Here is a 21,223-nt window from a genome sequence, read left to right on the forward strand (position 1 = left end):
ATTGGCATTTTGAGAAAGACATTTATCACAGATGGGAGAAATATTTGGATAAAATTTATTCAACCTAGTTTTGGAATAATATAATCTATGTAATATTTTAAATTGAATTAAGTTATGTCTAGCATTGATCGAACATTTATGTATATGTATCAAATATTTTTCCCATGTTTCTTTTGAGATTTTTATCATTAATTCTTTTTCCCAGTCTTCTCTAATTGCCTCTGTTGATGATAATTCTATATTTAAAATACTGTTATACAAGTATGATATTAATTTTGTTGACTCCGCATTGATATTCATTACTTCTTCCAGTGGGTCTAAAATTATACTTTGGAATCTTGGTATATATTTCTTCATAAAGTCACATACCTGTAGGTATTTAAAATATTGATTGTTATTCAATTTAAATTTTGATTTTAGTTGTTGAAATGATAATAAATTTCCCAATTCATACAAATCACCTACCTTTTTAATTCCCACTTTTTCCCATTGTTTATATGTTTTATCCATACCAGATGGTTTAAATACTGGGTTATTCACTATTGGTGTTAACACTGATAAATTTCTTAATTTTAAAGTTAATTTTATTTGTTTCCAGATTCGTATTGTATTTTGTATAATTGGATTCTTCTTATATAACATATTATTCAGCTTTATTGGGGGAAAAATGATCGCTCCTAGATCGTAGGGGGCACAATCCTCTTTCTCCATTCTTATCCATTCCAACTGTTGAGCAGTACTGTCCAACCAATAAATTATATTTTTAACATGTACTGCCCAATAATAGTATAGAAAATTAGGTAATGCAAACCCCCCCCCCCACCTCTTTGGGTTTGCACAAGTGATTTCTTTTAATTCTATGTGCTTTATAATCCCAAATAAAATTAAAAATATTCGAGTCTAATTTTTAAAAAAAAGTGTTTTGGTATATATATCGGTATAGATTGGAATAAATATATTATTTGTGGTAGCGCTATAATTTTTATAGCGTTTATTCTGCCGATTAGTGACAGTGGGAGCGTTCTCCAAAATTTAATCAGTGAATCAAATGTATTTAATAATGGTATAAAATTAGCATTAAATAATGATTTATATCTTCTAGTAACTTGAATACCCAAATACTTAAATTTTTCCGTTGCGATTTTAAATGGAAATTTTAATAGGTGATTCGCTTTCTGGGGTTTTAATGACATAATTTCACTTTTGTTCTAATTTATTCTATAACCGGAGAAAGAGCCAAATTCCTCTATTAGATTTAATAGATTCGGGATGCTCGTTTGGGAGTTTGTAATATATAAAAGTATATCATCTGCATATAGTGATATTTTATTAATAGTATCCTTAGTAGTATATCCCTGAATATCCGGATGCCTTCTTATCCTTTCAACAAGCGGCTCTATCATAAGTGCAAATAGCAGGGGTGATAAAACACAGCCCTGCCTATTGCCCCTCGATAATTGAAATTTTGAAGATAATATATTATTAGTTAGTATTGGTTTATCATATAGTAATTTAACCCATCTGATAAAATTCTCTCCCATGTTAAATTTTTGGAGTACTTTGTATAAATACTGCCATTCTACCTGATTAAATGCTTTCTCTGCATCCAGAGATATAACTGACAAGTCTTCCTTTTCCGTTTTGTATGAATACATTATATTAAAAGGGCGTCGCAAATTGTTAGATGATTGTCTTTTAGGTATAAACCCCGTTTGGTCCGGATTTATCAATTTATTAATATATTTACTCAATCTTCTTGCTAAAGTTCTTGCTAAAATTTTCTGATCTGTATTTAGGAGTGATATGGCTCTATATGAGCCCGGTTCTTCTAAGTCCTTATCTTTTTTAGGTATTAACGTAATCGTGGATTCGGCTAATGTTTCTGGTAATTTATTTTCGGTAAAGGCATATTTATATAACTTAAATAACCGTGGTACCAACTCCTGGAAACCTTTATAGAATTCATTATTAAAACCATCTGGTCCTGGCGTTTTCCCATTTTTCAGCTCTTTTATTGTTTCACTTATTTCTTCCCTTGTGATCTGTGCTAATTCCCCTTGTTCCAAAATATCCAATTTTGGCAGCTTACAATTATCTAAAAAATCTACAATTATATTGTCTTCTATTTTAGTTTTGGACGTATACAAGTTTTGATAAAATTGGGCAAACCTTTTATTAATATCCTGGGGTAACGTTAATAGTTCCCCATTCTCTGATTTGATTTTAGTAATCGTCTTTTCCTTCTCCTGTTTCTTCAATTGTCTAGCCAGAAGTTTACTTTTTGGGGCCTGCCTTTTAAGATTAATTTTTTTACATTTTTGATTTACAGTATGTTTGTGACATCTTCAAAGTGTTCACAATCTACAGCTGGCAGGAACCAGTTAGTACATATGTATCTTCTGCAGTTTTCAACATTTTTCTCAGAACATATGAAATTCATGAATTCATCCAGTTAGAAATTGTTGACATCCATTGTCAACCCTTTAAGTATCATTTGCCAGTCTATCCTAGCCAATTCCCATCCCATACCTTCAAAGTCTCCTTTCTTTAAGTCCAGGACCCTGGTCTCTGAATTAACCACTGCAGCAGGTTCCCTACGGACAATGTCATGTCGCTGGCCTTACACTCATCCCTGGAACATCTGGATAAGAGAGACACCTACGTCAGACTCGTATTCATAGAATAAAGCTCTGCCTTTAACACCATACCATCCAAGCTCATCCAAACCTGCGAGACTTGGTGTCAGCACTCAGCTCTGCAACTGGATCCTCGACTACCTGACCAACAGACCCCAATCAGTTAGGATAGGGGACAAATCATCCTCTAAGATAATCCTCAACACTGGTGCTCCACAAGGATGTGTTCACAGCCCCCTTCTTTACTCCTTGTACACCCACAACTGTGCAGCCATGTGCAAATCTAATTTAATTAACAAATACACAGACGACACCACGATTGTGGGCTGGATATCAAATAATGAGACAGCGTACAGGAAAGAGATTGAGAACCTTCTGTACTATTGTCGAGACAACAACCTTTCTCAATATCAGCAAGACAGGAAGCGAAGCGGTACACATACACCCTGGTTTGCATTGACCATGCCGAAGTGGAGATGGTTGAAAAGTTCAAGTTCTTAGGAGTAAATATCACCAACAACTTCTCCTGGACTACCCATATTGAAGCGATGGCCAAGAAAGCACACAAACGTTTCTACTTCCCAAGAAGGCCGAGGAAGCTTGGCATGTCCCCAACAACTCTCACCAACTTCTACAGATGCACCATAGAAAACATTTTTTCTGGATGCATCACAGCATAGTTTGGGAACAGCTCCATCCAAGACCACAAGAATTGCAGAGAATTGTGGATGTAGCCAGACCATCACACAAACCAGCCTACCTTCTATTTACTCCATTTATACCTCATGTTGCCTCAGCAAGGCCACCAGCATTATCAAGGACAAATCGCATCCGGGCCACTCCCTCTTCTCCTCTCTCCCATCGGGCAAAAGCACACGGCCAGATTCAGGGATAGTTTCTTCCCAGCTGCTATCAGGCAACTGAACTATCCTACCACAACTAGAGAGCAGCCCTGAACTACTATCTACCTCATTGGAGATCTTCAGACCATCTTTGATCGGACTTTGCTGGCTTTATCTTGCACTAAATGTTAGTCACGTTATTCCCTTTATCATGTATCTGTACACTGTGAATGGCTCAATTATAATCATGCACTGTCTTTCACTGAAGGAGGGACAATGGACCAGCGTTCTCGTCGCGCCCCCCGTCAGTGCCCAGGCTCGCCTGGGGAAGCCAATGATCCTTCCAGCAGACTAAATTCTACAAGACGACACCTGAGAGCCAAGTCAAAGAATCCTAGTCATTATCCCAAAGCCGAAAGCAGCAACAATGACCAGCCTCAAGAGCACCTAGCAGTTGGACCTGCTCTCCGAATACTACAACTGAATATTGAAGGCCTCTCTGCAGCCAAGCGACGCCTCATCGAAGTCCTCGCCCACCAACACTCCATTGACGTCATCTGTCTCCAAGAGACTCACGTTGGCACAGAGGAAGCGGGCCGTTACACCATCAATGGCTTTGATCTTCTTTGCTACGCTCCCCATGCCAAACATGGACGTGCCACCTATGTGCGCTCCGAGATAGCTGAAGCAAGTCACCTGACCATAGCAAGTTTCTCGGATACCATAACTATTGGTGGTTTCCACATTGTCACTGTGTACAGGCCACCAAGTGCCAACTGGGATCTGCAAGTCCTACCCACCCTACCCCACCCTGCCATCTATGTGGGAGACTTTAACAGCCACCACCCTGACTGGGGTTACCCAGCAGCGGATCATGATGGGGAGGCACTTTCAGACTGGGCATCCAGAAATGACCTTGCTCTCGTATACACGACCCAAAACAAAGAGGAACATTCCACTCTGCCAGGTGGAACAAGGACTACTGGACGACGCTGAATAGATTCAGGACTGGACATGGCCCCTGCTTGGCCAGCCTTCACAAATGAGGCAGCAGCCCAACCCCACGGTGTGCTTGTGGAGAGCAGCAAACAATGCAACACATCATTGAAGCATGCCCTCAACAAAGACTCAAAGGAGGACTTGTCACCCTTCATACAGCAGATCAAGAGGCAACTGCTTGGCTAAAGGACTTTGCATTCGCTATATAAATAAATACATTTCACTGAAGCACGAAACAAAGCTTTTCACTGTACTTTCAGTACATGTGACAATAAATTTAACTAACTAAACTAAAAAGTAATTAACCAGGCAAATTTTTCTTCCTCAACAGCACAAATTATGCCCCACACATGTGTTACATGTGAAACACAGTACAAATTTAAAAAATTTTAAAAAAGACATGCCACGTATTTGTAGCAAGTGCTATAACAATTTGTGAATTATGTAAGTGTGACTTTCTGTTACTCAAACAGCCTCGACAGTGGTGTGGGGGGGGGGGGGGAGGGGGGGGAGGGGGGGAGGGGGGGAGAAAGAGGATCAGCACAGCAGCAAAGCTGGTAGTGGTGCTGACTCACGGCGTCAGTGACCCAGGTTCCATCCCGACCTTGAGTGCTGTCTGTGCATAGTTTGCAGGTTCTCCTTGTGATCATGTGGGTTTCCTCCAGATGTTCTGGTTACCTCCCAAGTCCCAACACTGTGAAGGTTTGTAGATTAATTGGCCGCTGTAAATTGCCTCTCGTGTGTTGGGAATAGATAACTAGTGTGAATGGGTAATCGATGGTCGTTGTGGACTCAGTGGGCCAAAGGCCTATTTCCATGCTGCATCTTTCAATCAAATCCTACTTTACAAACAAGATGACAAAGCATTTTGAACATTAGCATCAATCCTTTGAGCAGAAACCCAAATGTAATCTGCACATGTCCTAGAAATATCATGATGTACAAGCTCTAATGGTCTTTTCTCATTGATCATCTATTTCAAGTTTATACGTGGCATGTTCAAATCAATAAAATTAGGATCAAGTTTTTAAAAAATCTCAACCACTTTTTTGCTTGTGCCTTGGAATGGGATGTTGAAAGAAAAATATATCTTTATACAAATGGAAAACCCACTAATTGTTCCTCCATTTTAAATTAATAGTCCCACTTCATGATTAAAATTGTGGTGTTAACTCCTTCAATGATTGGAGTTAATACTCTGTACTATGAACCCAATCCAAACAGGTCTTCATGTCCTACACACCACACAAAACACCAATTCACAGAAAAAGACCAGAATGGGCAATCCCAAGAATTGCCACCCATTGCAGTGTACATGACAGCATGCAATTTTACTTTTTGCAAGAATTAAATACACTTCTTCAAAACCAGAGGATCAAACACCTAATTATTCTCTATCTGAAGCAGCAAATCTTTTATGATTTGTTCCAGCTCGTTTGTATCCAAGTTTTAGATTCTTATTTATTCCTTCCACAATCTTCCATTCAATTATTTCATACTAGTTTAAATCAAGGGTCAAACTTGCCAACGAGCAAATACAATGAACATTTGAATAATACAAATAGATCACAAAAGAGATTAATTTTCTTTGGCAGTGTGCAATATCCACCATGATGATCACAGAATGTTAAACATGGAACTGATAAAACAAAAAACAGGCCCAAAATAAACTGCAGAGTATATAAACTGTGCCTTCCATAATGTTTGGGACAAAGACCCATCATTTATTTATTTGCCTCTGTACTCCACAAAATCACATGTGGTTAAAGTGCACATTGTCAGATTCTATTAAAGGGTATTTTTATACATTTTTGGTTTGAAGAAATTACAGCTGTGTTTATACATAGTCCCCCCATTTCAGGGCACCATGTTTGGGACACATGGCTTCACAGGTGTTTGTAATTGCTCAGGTGTGTTTAAATGCCTCCTTAATGCAAGTATAAGAGAGTTCTCAGCACCTACTCTTTCGCCAGACTTTCCATCACCTTTGGAAACTTTTATGGCTGTTTATCAACATGAGGACCAAAGTTGTGCCAATGAAAGTCAAAGAAGCCATTATGAGACTGAGAAACAAGAATAAAAGTGTTAGAGACATCAGCCAAACCTTAGGCTTACCAAAATCAACTGTTTGGAACATCATTAAGAAGAAAGAGAGCACCAGTGAGCTTACTAATCGCAAAGGGACTGGTAGGCCAAGGAAGACTTCCACAGCTGATGACAGAAGAATTCTCTCTATATTAAAGAAAAATCCCCAAACACCTGTCCGACAGATCTTGAACTGAACACTCTTCAGGAGTCAGGTGTGGATTTGTCAATGACCACTGTCCGCAGAAGACCTCATGAACAGAAATACAGAGGCTACACTGCAAGATGCAAACCACTGGTTAGCCGCAAAAATAGGATGGCCAGGTTACAGTTTGCCAAGAAGTACTTAAAAGAGCAACCACAGTTCTGGAAAAAAGTCTTGTGGACAGATGAGATGAAGATTAACTTGTATCAGAGTGATGGCAAAGTATGGAGAGAAGGAACTGCCCAAGATCCAAAGCATACTACCTCATCTGTGAAACACAGTGGTGGGGGTGTTATAGCCTGGGCATGCATGGCTGCTGAGGGTACTGGCTCACTTATCTTCATTGATGATACAACTGCTGATGGTAATGGCATAATGAATTCTGAAGTGCATAGACACATCCTATCTGTTCAACTTCAAACAAATGCCTAAAACTCATTGGCCGACGGTTCATTCTACAGCAAGACAATGAGACTACAGCGAGACTGCTTCGCGGGGCACCGGCAACGGCGACTTCTCCCGCCCGAATTGCGGGGTTGAGAGTGATCTGGAGCGGGGCCTTACAACGCCCAGCGCGGCTTTAATTTGCCGCGGACTTGCTAGCGCCCGCCGGGGGCTCCAACACCAAGACCCGGGGCAGGGCCTTACATCGCCCGTCGTGGCTTTGAGTGGCCGCGGACTTGCTAGCGCCCGCCGGGGGCTTTGACCTCGACTTCGGAAGAGGAATGGAGAGCAGGGGAGAGACAAGACTTGCCTTCCATCACAGTGAGGAGGAGACTCACTGTGATGGATGTTTGTGTAAATTGTGTTGGTGTGTGTCTTGGTTCTTTTCTTGTATGGCTGCAGAAACCAAATTTTGTTTGAACCTCATGTGAGGTTCAAATGACAAATAAAAGGTATTATATTGTATTGATCCCAAACATACTGCTAAAGCAACAAAGGAGTTTTTCAAGGCTAAAAAATGGTCAATTCTTGAGTGACCAAGTCAATCACCTGATCTGAACCCAATTGAGCATGCCTTTTATATGCTGAAGAGAAAACTGAAGGGGACTAGCCCCCAATACAAGCACAAGCTAAAGATCGCTGCAATACAGGCCTGGCAGAGCATCACCAGAGAAGACACCCAGCAACTGGTGATGTCCATGAATCACAGACTTCAGGCAGTCATTGCATGCAAAGGATATGCAACAAAATACTAAACACGACTACATTTTTTTACATGACATTGCTGTGTCCCAAACATTATGGCACCCTGAAATGGGGGGACTATGTATAAACACTGCTGAAACCAAAATGAATAAAAATGGCCTTTATTAAAATCTGACAATGTGCACTTTAACCACATTTCTATTACAAATCTCAAATTGTTGTGTACACAGGCAAATAAATAAATGATGGGTCTTTGTCCCAAGCATTATGGAGGACATTGTAACAAAGAAGAACAGCAGTAACAATCTGTGCCCATATAACACCTCAAAGAATAGAGAAGTCAAGGGATGGGTGGAAAGAAATAAAGAAAATATATTGATCATACCAGGCCATAGAATGAGGTTAAAAGAGGTTATAAGTTTAATAATCGATTAAAAAGGTGGACTTTTATAAAAGGTGTAACATGAAACAAACAGGGAAGATTCTAGAGGGAGTTCCATCTCTCTTGGTGAGGTGGAGGGACAATGAAAGAATGAGCCTATGAAAAATGGCACCCTGGACACTACTCTCTCTCAGTTCTTCACTGAAGAATCAGATTATGTACTCAAACTTCGAAAGTGGGGTCCAAAACCACACACTTCCAACTCAGATAACTATGCAACAATAACACCTGAAAAAAATACTTTACCTTCATCCCTAAATTAACAATGTAAATGTCCTCCACCATAGAAATGCAGAATCAGTTGTGTTGCAAAACAGCTTTGGCCTAATACTTCAACTGGTTTCACAGATTAAGAGGGTCAAGTGTATTTAACTGTCATATGTACCAACAACTGAACACTGAAATTATTGCTTGCTACAGCTTAACAGGCCCATTTAATGCAATGACACATGAAAAATATATAATAATCAGTAACACAGTAATAACTGTAATATCAGGTAATCACAATAGTTCAGTACACAGGCCCACTTGAAGACAGTTGTTACATTAAGTTACTATATATGGATGTATTATGCATCTTATCATAATATTGTCAATGAAATGCAATTAACTATTTTTAATATTCATATTAATGATACCATAGGAAAATATAAAAAAGAAAGCTGGTGAGTACAGGCTAATAATCTCTTTTGAACTTGTTTTTAAACTACAAAAGAGATATTTCAGCAGAAATTAACCAAAAAAGCCATCTCTCCCCCATTCATATTCCTGTAGAAGCAGTTTTTTTTCAAAACCAGCATAAAATTAATATACCTTTTAAGGATGGAATTAGCACCTAAAATTCCGAAGCTCTAGTTCTATTTTTATTTTGATTGCTGAAGTTTATCTACAATAATGTGGGGTGCTGAAATCTACATTGAATGCCCTTGCATACCATGTGATCAAAAGGTGAAGCTGGTCAAAAGCATGCTTCCACTTCAATGGCACATGCATGGCACAGGGGGCAAATGTTTTGGACCCCTCTTGAGCCTGCTGCACCATGCATGATCTGAAAGTAAACTCATCTTCACATTCCATCTACCAACAATATATTTTCACATCCTGGTTAGTCTTCTTTTAAAGCAACATCAACGTAATAGTCTAAACTTGCAAGTTAAAACTCAAAGGTACACAAAATTGCTGGGGAAACTCAGCAGGTGCAGCAGCATCTATGGAGCGAAGGAAATAGGCGACGTTTCGGGCCGAAACCCTTCTTCAGACTGATGGGGGGTGGGAGAAAGAAGGAAATGGGGAGGAGGGGGAGGAGCCCGAGGACGGGCAGATGGGAGGGTGGGAGGAGACAGCTAGAGGGTTAAGGAAGGGGAGGAGACAGCAAGGGCTAGCAAAATTGGGAGAATTCAATGTTAATGCCATAAGGACGCAAGGTCCCCAGACGGAATATGAGGTGCTGTTCCTCCAATTTCCGCTGTTGCTCACTCTGACAATGGAGGAGACCCAGGACAGAGAGGTCGGATTGGGAATGGGAGGGGGAGTTGAAGTGCTGAGCCACCGGGAGTTCAGGTAGGTTATTGCGGACTGAGCGGAGGTGTTCGGCGAAACGATCGCCCAACCTACGCTTGGTCTCACCGATGTAAATCAGCTGACATCTAGAGCAGCGGATGCAGTAGATGAGGTTGGAGGAGATACAGGTGAACCTTTGTCGCACCTGGAACGACTGCTTGGGTCCTTGAATGGAGTCGAGGGGGGAGGTGAAGGGACTGGTGTTGCATTTCTTGCGGTTGCAACGGAAAGTGCCCGGGGAGGGGGTGGTGCGGGAGGGAAGGGAAGAATTGACGAGGGAGTTGCGGAGGGAGCGGTCTTTGCGGAAGGCAGACATGGGGGGAGATGGGAAGATGTGGCGAGTGGTGGGGTCACGTTGGAGGTGGCGGAAATGGCGGAGGATTATGTGTTGTATTTGGCGGCTAGTGGGGTGAAAGGTGAGGACCAGAGGGACTCTGCCCTTGTTGCGAGTGCGGGGATGGGGAGAGAGAGCAGTGTTACGGGGTATGGATGAGACCCTGGTGTGAGCCTCATCTATGGTGGCGGAGGGGAATCCCCGTTCCCTGAAGAACGAGGACATTTCCGATGCCCTGGTGTGGAATGTCTCATCCTGGGAACAGATGCGGCGTAGGCGGAGGAATTGGGAGTAGGGGATGGAGTCTTTACAGGGGGCAGGGTGGGAAGACGTGTAGTCCAGATAGCCATGTGAGTCAGTGGGTTTGTAATGTATGTCGGTCAGGAGTCTGTCCCCTGCGATGGAGATGGTGAGGTCAAGGAATGGTAGGGAAGTGTCGGAAATCGTCCAGGTGTATTGGAGTGCCGGATGGAAGTTGGTGGTGAAGTGGATGAAGTCAGTCAGTTGTGTGTAGGTGCAGGAGGTGGCCCCAAAGCAGTCGTCAATGTCTGCTTAAAACTGTTAAAACTCAACCTTGTTTCAGAAAAACAGGAGAGATTCATTGGATTATACCTTCCACTTGATGGGGACATTAATCCAATTGAATGTCAAATTTCATTTTATAAGGAAAAGGCTGATGGTCCTGAATAACTAATGATTCTTCTGAAGAGTCCTCACACTATACAAAATACAACAAAATGGACAGTGTAGACACAATGCAGAAAAAAATGGTTCTATATTGGAAAAGTACTGAAGTGGTACTGCATCTTATCACCATGCAGGTTCAACCTATGTATCAGGGATATGTCATAATAGCTCGACTAGAAGAAGCTAATAAAATGGAAGGCAAAAACAAAAACAGATATGAAGAATCAACATGAAAATTAAGGAAATCGTGTGAAGACCAGTTATGAAAGTCAAAGAATAGAAGATATGGCCTGCCAATAAACATTAAGGTGACAACGTTTATCTCAGTAGGAAGGCAAACAACAATTCAAAGATGATACATTCAAGTTTCCCTTGGGTACCGTAGGATGGAGTGACAAAATCAGTCGGCTGGTTTTCGGAAAAGTAATGACAGACTGAACACTATGAAATGATTGTTCAAGAAAAACGATGAAAACATGGAGGAGAAACATAAAATGCTGCAAACACACACAGTGGAAGATGATGCTGCAAACACGAACAGCGGAAGAAGAAATCGATATGATGTTTCAGTCAGGTCTGTCAACCAGACACTGAAATTTACATGGAGAGAAGGGATGGGTGACGTTTCGGGCTGAGCCCCTTCTTCAGACCATCTTTGCTCAGACATCCATTCCTTCTCTCCTGAGATGCTCCCTGTCCCGCTGAGTTTCTCCAGCATGTTGTGCCTATCTTCGCTGTCAACCAGCATCTGCAGTTCCTCCCCACACATAAATCTACATTCTCTGCTCGTTTGTGCCGCTTGTCCACAAAACCTGAACAGGATGTACCTTAAACACAGCCGTGGCCCAGACACAGAACAAGTGCAGTGAGAGCGGCATCGGGCTGCAGGGCCCAGCCCAGCCCAGCCCAGCCTCCCCGGCCGTTGACAAGACAACGGCCACCGGCCACCGCACAGACAGACAGACACAGCGCTGCCGCTGCCCACTCGCCCGCCCAGCACCCACCTCTTCAGATAGCGAGCATCCTCCGACTGCATTTCTCCTGGCCGCTGTCGCTCGGCTTCAGCTGGAAGCCGTGTCCTTTGTGTGTTGTTGTTTTTTTCCACCGGCTCTACCTTCGCATCTCCGGCCCGGTTGCCGGTGACAAGCAAAGATACTGGATCTATGGTGACAAGTGCAACCGCCCCACAATCCGAGCGGTGACAGGGCGGAGCCGAGCCCGAGGGTCGCAACAAACAGCGGCGCCACTCCGCCTCCAGCGCCGCCGATAGGCCACGGTGCTGCACTTCCACTCCCAGTGGACAAATGCACAGAAACTATTTGCATTTGGATGGCAACTCCAGCAAAATGTTCCCAAATGTGCAGTCAGACAAAAAGAATGCCCAACCGAATTGGAAAATATTAGGTGATTATTAGTGAGTAAAATACACACAAAATCTCATCCAATCAATTATTCTCTCCATCTTCCGCGATTGCAATGCGTTATAAGGTTCTTTGCTGGGTTACAAGGTTGTTTGTACACTTCCATATTTTGTTATCCTCTCCCCTAACTCTCAGCATGAAGAAGGATCACAACCCGAAACGTCACCCATTCAACATTATTATTAATGTTTAATGCTTTATGTGTCATTCCTAACTGTCACTGTATGTCACGTTGTCACTTGCGGGCAAAAGCACCAAGGCAAATTCCTTGTATGTGAATCCTTGGCTAATAAATTTATTCAATCATTTGCTCCAGAGTTACTGCCTGTCCCACTGAGTTACTCCAGCATTTTATATCTATCTTTGGTGTAAACCAGCATCTGCAGTTCCTTCCTATTGATTATTTATATACAGGTCCACCACTGACTTTCCGGCACCCTTGGTTCCAGAGCCTTTCTGGATTATCCATTTTGCCGAGCCAACAGAGGTCATGGCCTCCGAGAGGATTCAAACAGTTCTGGCGAGGTCCACCTAGGCTGCCAAAGGACAAAGACACCAGCCCGTAATTATTCTGAAGAAGAGTCTCGACCCGAAACGTCGCCTATACATTCTCTCCATAGATGCTGCCTCACCCGCTGAGTATCTTCAGTATTTTTTTCTACCTTCGATTGTTCCAGCATCTGCAGTTCTTTCTTGAACATACCAGCCTGTAATGTCAGCCTCAGCAAGCGGCTGTGGGAACCGTATGCCAGCTTCGGCCAAGCCAGTTCCAGGGCCCAGGCACATTCGACCCACCAATCGGCACGGAAATCCCAATGAGGTTGAAGATCATCCACCTTACCTGATTTAGGCATCACATTTTTGTGGGGTCTTCCGGGGGGGGAGGGGGGTAGATGGATTTCAAATGCGCTCTCGTGATTTTGTTCGGATTAATGGAGGCGCCGGACCATCAGTTGCCCGAAAATCGGTGGTGAACCTGTATACATATATGAAAAAATTTGGAAACAATCCATGACCAAAACAAAACACAATCAATCAGAATTATATTAGTGTTTAAGAAGGAACTGCAGATGCTGAAAAATCGAAGGTAGACAAAAGTGCTGGAGAAACTCAGCGGGTGTAGCAGCATCTATGGAGCGAAGGAAATAGGCAACGTTTCGGGCTGAAACCCTTCTTAAGACAGATGTAAGGTGGGGGGGGGGGGCGGGAAGAAGAAAGGAAGAGGAGGAGCCAGAGGGCTGAGGGAGAGCAGAGAAGGGGAGGAGACAATAAGGGCTACCGGAAATTGGAGAAGTCAATGTTCATGCCGCTGGGGTATAAACTGCCCAAGCGAAATATGAGGTGCTGCTCCTCCAATTTCCGGTGGTGCTGACTTTGGCCATGGAGGAGGCCTAGGACAGAAAGGTCGGATTCGGAATGGGAGGGGGAGTTGAAGTGCTGAGCCACCGGGAGATCAGGTAGGCTATTGCGGACCGAGCGGAGGTGTTCGGCGAAACGATCGCCAAGCCTACGCTTGGTCTCACCGATGTAGATCAGCTGACATCTAGAGCAGCGGATGCAATAGATGAGGTTGGAGGAGGTGCAGGTGAACCTCTGCCGCACCTGTAACGATTGCTTGGGTCCTTGAATGGAGTCGAGGGGGGAGGTAAAGCGACAAGTGTAGCATTTCTTGCGGTTGCTAGGGAAAGTGCCTGGGAAGGGGGTGGTACAGGTGGGAAGGGAAGAATTGACCAGGGAGTTACGGAGGGAGCGGTCTTTGCGGAAAGCAGACAGGGAGGGAGATGGGAAGATGTGGCGAGTGGTGGGGTCACGTTGGAGGTGGAGAAAATGACGGAGGACTATTTGTTGTATGAAAGCAGGAAGGGGGGGAGATGGGAATTATATTAGTGTTCTTGTGGCAGAATTTTATGACACTCATGGGCAGCATAACCAAAGTCCAAGTAGTGATCAACTTAAGATGCTGGGTAGCATAGAAGATCTGAATGAAATATCACCAGGGAATACTATAGTCCCTCCTGTAACTATTATGCAAACAAATTTCCAACACATGCCAGTTGCCTCAAAACTAAATATAACTAAATTAAATGACACTGTTTGGATCATAAGCTTCTAATGAGAAAGCTCATCCTAAAAAGGATGCCCATGTATTCTTTCTGTTTTCCAATAATCAGTCTGTTCATTTATAACATTTTATGTAATGTCTACATCTGATTACTTTTATCCATATAGTTTATTTGTAGTTCCACCAGTCACAGCTTACAATGAGACATCACCACAGATGTTATAGCATAGAACCAAAAACATATCATGATCCCTGATACATCCAGTTATGAATAATGATGGATGACTCGGCAACAACTAGGTGAAGACTTCAAATATATATATTATCTCTATGATAATGTAGACTAGCATGTGTGGAAAAGAACAGATTGCAGAATCAGCAACCATCTTCAGCCAGAAGGGCTAACTGGATAATCTATCTCAGCTTCATCCTAGAATTCCAATAATCATAGAAGATCATTGTCCACCAATTCAATTCACTCTATGTGATATCAAGAAACAACTAAGAGCAGTGGGTACAGCAATGAAACTCAATAACATTGTGACTTTTATGCTGAAGGTAAAAACTTACAAAAATGCTGGAAGCACTCAGTGCGTTAGGCAACCATTTTGGAAAGAGATACAATGTTAATATTTCAGGTTAAAGACCCTTCATCAGAAGTGCTGGAAATTTGAGCTCCTGAACTGACCCAGCATATTGCCAAGACTTGCCAACTCTGGAACCAATTTTATGGAAAATTGCCAAGGTATGTTCAGCCTTCAAAAATCAGGGAAATCCATCCTGCTTAATTATCAACCCGAATTTCCACACAAAAATGTAAGATAGGTCATTATATTTTTTTTAAATTTACCAATAATCTGTACTCATGATCAAAGAATATGGCAACCAACCCAACTCCAGATTTCATTACAGTTTGATCCAAACATGGACTAAGGGACTAAATTCATTATGTGAGTTGAGTTGGACATTGTCCAAGCATCAATTGACTGAGAACACCAAGGAAGCTCAGTAAAATTTAACTAAACGTTGACCTTTACTTGGAAGGTCAGGTGAGGTGATCAACAATAGATTTCAAGAGGGCTTTGCTAGGTGGAAAATACATATATCTTCGGCTGAAACTTAAAGAAGGAAAATACCAAGTTATTTATATTATTAGGAAGGACCTGGATGGACTTAATATATATTCAATTCTAAAATGAATGCATAAACAGAGGATGTGTGTACGTGAACTGTCTGCTAAAATATGAAAATGGCAGTAGATATTGACATGTTTTAAAAGAAGAATACAGGATCAGGGATTTAATAAGTAATTGAAGATGGCGCTCCTGAGAGGGCGACGTCGTGGAGCTCTCAGAGTCAACCTGCTTTTTTGTCAGTCTCTTGTTATTTTGTGCCATACTACGGTAACAGCATGGTCAGCAAACGGCGTCTATGACCAGGCGACCCTATTACGGCTGAGAGAGTGCAGTCGTTTTGGACATTTAGACCCGAGCGCCGTTTAACCCCTACCCTGAGCTAATACGCTACGGCGACTCGACGCTAGGCCGACACCCGGACAACGACAGGCCCAGGCGGAGACGCGGCAGACGGGGAGGGGCCGAACGACGACTCCGGCGCTTGGTTAGCAGTGGAAGGCTAGCCCTCCCGGTCATACTGTTTGCTAACGTCCAGTCTCTGGTAAATAAGATGGATGAGCTCCATGCTCGGATCTCCACGCAGAGGGACTTACAGGACTGCTCCATGCTGTGCTTCTGTGAAACATGGCTGGGGGAAAGGACACCCGACGAGGCGATAACACCAGACGGCTACACGGCCTTCAAGGAGGACCGGAGCGCAGCGGACAGCGGCAAGACCCGCGGCGGAGGAACGGCCGTCCTCGTCAAACAAACCTGGTGTACCGACTGTAAGCTTATTTCTAAATCTTGCTCTGAGAATGTGGAGTATCTAACTGTGAAGCTACGGCCGTTTTATCTACCCAGAGAACTGCAATGTATTATTGTGAGTGTCGTGTATATTCCCCCTTCCGCCAAAGAAGAGGCTGCACTCAGGGAGCTACATGACATGATCAATGAGCATGAAAACAAATATCCTGATGCTGCTTTTATTATTCTGGGAGACTTTAATCATTGCAACCTCAAGAAAAACATACCAAAACTGTATCAGTTTGTGACTTTCCCAACTAGAGGAAATAAGGTACTGGACCACTGCTACAGTAATATCAGAAATGCTTTTATAGCTGAACCAATACCCCACTTCGGCAAGTCTGACCACCTGGCAATTCGGCTCAAGCCCACCTACACCAAGAGGCTTAAGGCACAGCCAGTCACAGTCAGAACTGTTAACACCTGGACGGACAGTGCACAGGCTAGCCTGCAGGGATGTTTAGAGGCTACAGACTGGAACATCTTTAAGGTGGCCACAGATGACATTCATGAATACACAGAGGCTGTGAGTGACTACATCAGCTGGTGCACATCTATATGTGCCCCTCCCAGAACTGTGTGTGTGTTTCCAAACCAGAAACCTTGGTTCAATGGAAACATAAAGCAGAAGATCAGGAAAAGGCAGGAAGCTTTTAAGTCAGGAGATCAAAGGGAGTACAAGAAAGCCCGGTACGAGCTACAGAAGTCCATCAGAGCTGCAAAGAGGGCTTATTCCCAAAAACTTGAAAGCTTTTACCTAAGTAACAACACACGCAGTATGTGGCAGGGAATCCAAGCAGTCACAAACTACAAGAAAACAGTACCAACCACAGACCCCCAGGATGTCACCCTCCCAGACAGCCTTAATACCTTCTACACCAGGTTTGACAGACTGAACACAGACACCCCCTCAAAAGCCCCATGCAACCCCACGGACACTGTTTTTCAGGTGACACCCACACAGGTCCTGAAAGCTCTGAGGCAGGTGAACCCCCACAAGGCTGTGGGACCAGATGGCGTCCCTCCTAAAGTTCTGAAGGCCTGTGCAGAACAACTCACTGGAGTGTATGTAGACATCTTCAATCTGTCTTTAAACCAAGCAGTGGTCCCCCGTATTTTTAAATTTTCCACCATTGTACCAGTTCCAAAAAAACCAAACCCATCCACCCTGAATGACTTCAGGCCAGTGGCACTCACGCCAATTGCCATGAAGTGTCTAGAAAAACTGGTTCTCACACATATCAATCACATGGTCCCGGGCACGATCGACCCCCTCCAGTTCGCCTACCGCCCCAACCGCTCAGTGGACGACGCAGTGGCCATTGCTTTACACCACATCCTGCAACACCTGGACAGCAGAGGAACATACGTCAGAACGCTGTTCCTGGATTACAGCTCGGCTTTTAACACCATTCGCCCGGGCAGGCTGACTGAGAAGCTGACAGACCTCGGCGTCCCGACTCCCACCTGCAACTGGATCTTGGATTTCCTGACTGAAAGACCACAGGTGGTGAGGATGGGAAGGAGGGTGTCTGCAGAGCTCACCGTCAGCACAGGATCACCACAAGGCTGCTGTCTCAGTCCCAAACTTTTCACCCTGTACACACACGACTGTGTCTCCACCCAGGAAAACACCATCATTATTAAGTATGCGGATTATACCACCATCCTGGGCCTCATCAAGGGGGGGGACGAGTCGGGCTACAGGAGTCTGGTGAACGACATTCTTGCCTATGGTGAGGTGAACGACCTAAGCCTCAACACAGACAAGACAAGAGAAATAATAATGGACTTCAGAAAAAATCCACACCCCCTGCAGCCCCTCATCATCAAGGGGACTGTGGTGGAGAGGGCTGACAGTTACAGATACCTGGGATTACAAGTAACATCAGATCTGAACTGGACTTTGAACACTGCAGCCACAGTGAAAAAAGCCCAGCAGAGACTGTACTTCATCAGGCTGCTCAGAAAAGCTGGTCTGCACTGTCGCCCTCTCACCCAGGTCTACAAAGGACTGATAGAGAGCATCCTCACCACAGGCATCACGGTGTGGTATGGAAACACCACACAGACAGAGAGGAAGGCTCTGCAAAGAGTCATAAAAACTGCAGAGAGGATTATCAAAACGGAACTCCCCTCCATGGACACAATCTACACACAGCGCTGTCAAAAAAGAGCAGAGAGAATCATCAGAGACACACTACATCCAGCTCACTCCCTGCTCAAACACAAAAACTGCACATACAACCTCAGGCACAGACGAGCGGACAGCATCGCCACAAACAGAACACGCTTTTTAAAGAGCTTCTTCCCTGCAACAGTGAGACTCTTGGCCAAAACAAAATGAACTGATGTCCTGATATAGGGTTTGTGCAAGTTACAATGCTCTCACTTTCCCCTTTATATACACAGGTACCTTGGTGTGCAGCTTGACAGTGAGCTGGACTGGAAGAGTCATATGGAGGCGGTGTACAGGAAGGGACAAAGCCGACTGTATTTTTTAAGGAGGCTGAGGTCATTAAACATCTGCCAACCCCTACTGTGCAGTGTCTACCATTCAGTGGTGGCCAGTGCTCTGTTTTTTGCTGTGGCCTGTTGGGGAGATGGCGCCCGCATAGCGGACAAAAACAGACTGGACAAGCTGATCAGGAAGGCCGGCTCAGTGGTCGGGGCTGAGCAACGAGCGGTCCAGCAGGTGGCAGAGGCCAGAACTCTGAACAAACTGGGTTCAATAATGACCAACCCCACTCACCCACTCCATGCCCTGAAGGTGATCAAGAGCAGCATCTTCAGTCAGAGACTGATTGGACCAAAGTGCAAAACTGAGAGACATAGGAAGTCTTGTATACCAGCTGCTATAAGGTTATATAATGCGCATAAATAACTGCACTTTTTTTTTCATTCATTGTATTTTAACTTGTATTTTAACTTGTATTTTAACTTGTTAAGTATGGAAGCTATTTGAGGAAATGTGTGGTGTTATGTCTGTCTTAAAGCTGTCGTGGCACTGTAATTTCCTGTAAAGGATTATTAAAGGTATAATCAATCAATCAATCAATCAATAGGGTTTTAGGCACTTTCTTTTTTTAATTTCTAGAGTAGTATATGTTTTTATAGATTATGTGTCTTCTGTGTGTCTTTTTAATTTTTAATTTGACTTGACTTGACTCTCTGAACAACCGCACAAGAGTTCCTATGTGTGTAAGCACAAATGGCAAATAAAGTTTTTGACCTTTGACCTTAAATTGATGCAGAGCATTGAAAAGCAGCATTATTATGTTGAAAGTCTGCAAAATACTGATTTGACCTGGGCATTTCTGGCCATATGCCATAGGAGAAATTTAAGTATCTGAAGAAAACGCAGAACAGATTTTGTGCAGTCTAGGAGATGAGAAAATTCAATTATATAAATAGATTCAATAATCTGCAAATGTTCTCAGAGAAGAAAGTTCAAAGTGAATGTGAAAAAAAATCATGTCTAGATCAGAGTATCACAATACATAGTCCTTGGGCCTCATGCACCATGTACTACTGTAGCCACATGACTTAATGTCGATGGCATCTTTAAAAGAACATGCAGGAAATAAATTGTGTTGGTGCGACCCACAAAACATCACCAGAGACCAAGGTTCAATCCTAACCTTGGGATTTCACTTATTTTCCATATGATCATGAGGATTTCCTCTGCATGCTCTGGTTTCCTCCCACATCCCAAAGAAGAGAGAGTTGGTAGGATCATTGGCCTTTGTAAATTACTCCAGTATGTAGGTGAGTGTTAGAATCTGGGGGGGAGTTGATAGTAATGTTGGGAGAATAAATAGCCGGGATTTATAGGATGGATGGTTGATGCTTGCCAATGACTCAGTGGGATAAAAGGTCTGCTGGCACACTGTATCACTCGATGATGAGATATGGATCAAAAACATAACTAGCTAAGGTGAAGGTACACAAAAGTGCTGGAGAAACTCAGCGGGTGCAGCAGCATCTATGGAGTGAAGGAAATAGGCAACGTTTCAGGCCGAATCCCATAAGTCTGAAGAAGGGTTTTGGCCCGAAACGATTCCTATTTCCTTCGCTCCATAGATGCTGCTGCACCCGCTGAGTTTCTCCAGCAATTTTGTGTACCTTCGATTTTCCAGCATCTGCAGTTCCTTCTTAAACACTAGCTAAGGCGACCCTGACTGACTCCAAACCTAATTAGGAAGCTGTCCATTTCGATTTGGTCTGCACATTTAATATCTTTGTAGAACAGTTGGATCCAGTATCTGATACCCACCCCAAAGCCTATTTTGGAGAGCCTGTCCAAGCTGACAAGATAGGTGTCCACCCCTCTGTCCTGCACATTATCACGGGTGTCCCTGAGCTGTGTAAGATTGCCTAAGATCTTCCCACCAAACACAGGACTAACCTGGATGGATCACCTGTCCCAGAGCTGATTTTGTGATGGTCTTTGGCAGGATCTTATAATTCACATTTAGCAGTGAAATGGGTTGACAATTCCTGATGTCATCCTTCTCTCCATTTTGCCTGTAGATGAGGGTGATGATCCCTCCCTTATGAAGTTTGACAGTTGCCAGCAGGTGACATAGCTTTTTACACGTCCAGCAGGTCAGGGCCCACCCGCCCTACAGATAGAGTCAATCAGCTTTCTTTATCTTCAACCGTTGGTTCCTGCTACAATCTGCACAATTCTAACACGAGCTATTAACTCACTCTCTCCCCCAGCATTTTCACACATGGCCGTGTCTCGGATATTGAGGCTGGACCCATTCTCTTGTATTAAGAAGCTGTCCAGGTGCACATACATTGAACGTTAGTCTGAGAAACTGCAAAACCAATATACAGCACTTACATTGACTGCCATACCGGTGACCCACGA

At 43.4% G+C, this 21,223-nt stretch overlaps 1 protein-coding gene across 3 annotated transcripts in view; it reads right to left on the reverse strand.

Moving 5' to 3' along the window:
* The window catches only part of kifap3 (kinesin associated protein 3), a 132,093-nt gene extending 110,877 nt beyond the window's left edge, over window positions 1-21,216 (reverse strand). The window contains exon 1 of one of the 3 annotated variants that reach the window (XR_004413262.1): window positions 11,944-12,166. Coding sequence is in view for 2 of the 3 variants with exons in the window: in XM_033028220.1 (XP_032884111.1) it covers window positions 11,944-11,975 (32 nt within the window). In the remaining variant the exon portion in view is untranslated. Of the gene's footprint in view, window positions 1-11,943; window positions 12,167-21,196 lie in introns of those variants that run through there. The other 2 variants (XM_033028221.1, XM_033028220.1) reach the window with 2 other exon arrangements.
* Between the last annotated feature and the right edge of the window lie 7 nt (window positions 21,217-21,223).

The sequence above is a fragment of the Amblyraja radiata genome, chromosome 10 (assembly GCF_010909765.2).
Source record: "Amblyraja radiata isolate CabotCenter1 chromosome 10, sAmbRad1.1.pri, whole genome shotgun sequence".
Lineage (NCBI taxonomy): Eukaryota > Metazoa > Chordata > Chondrichthyes > Rajiformes > Rajidae > Amblyraja > Amblyraja radiata.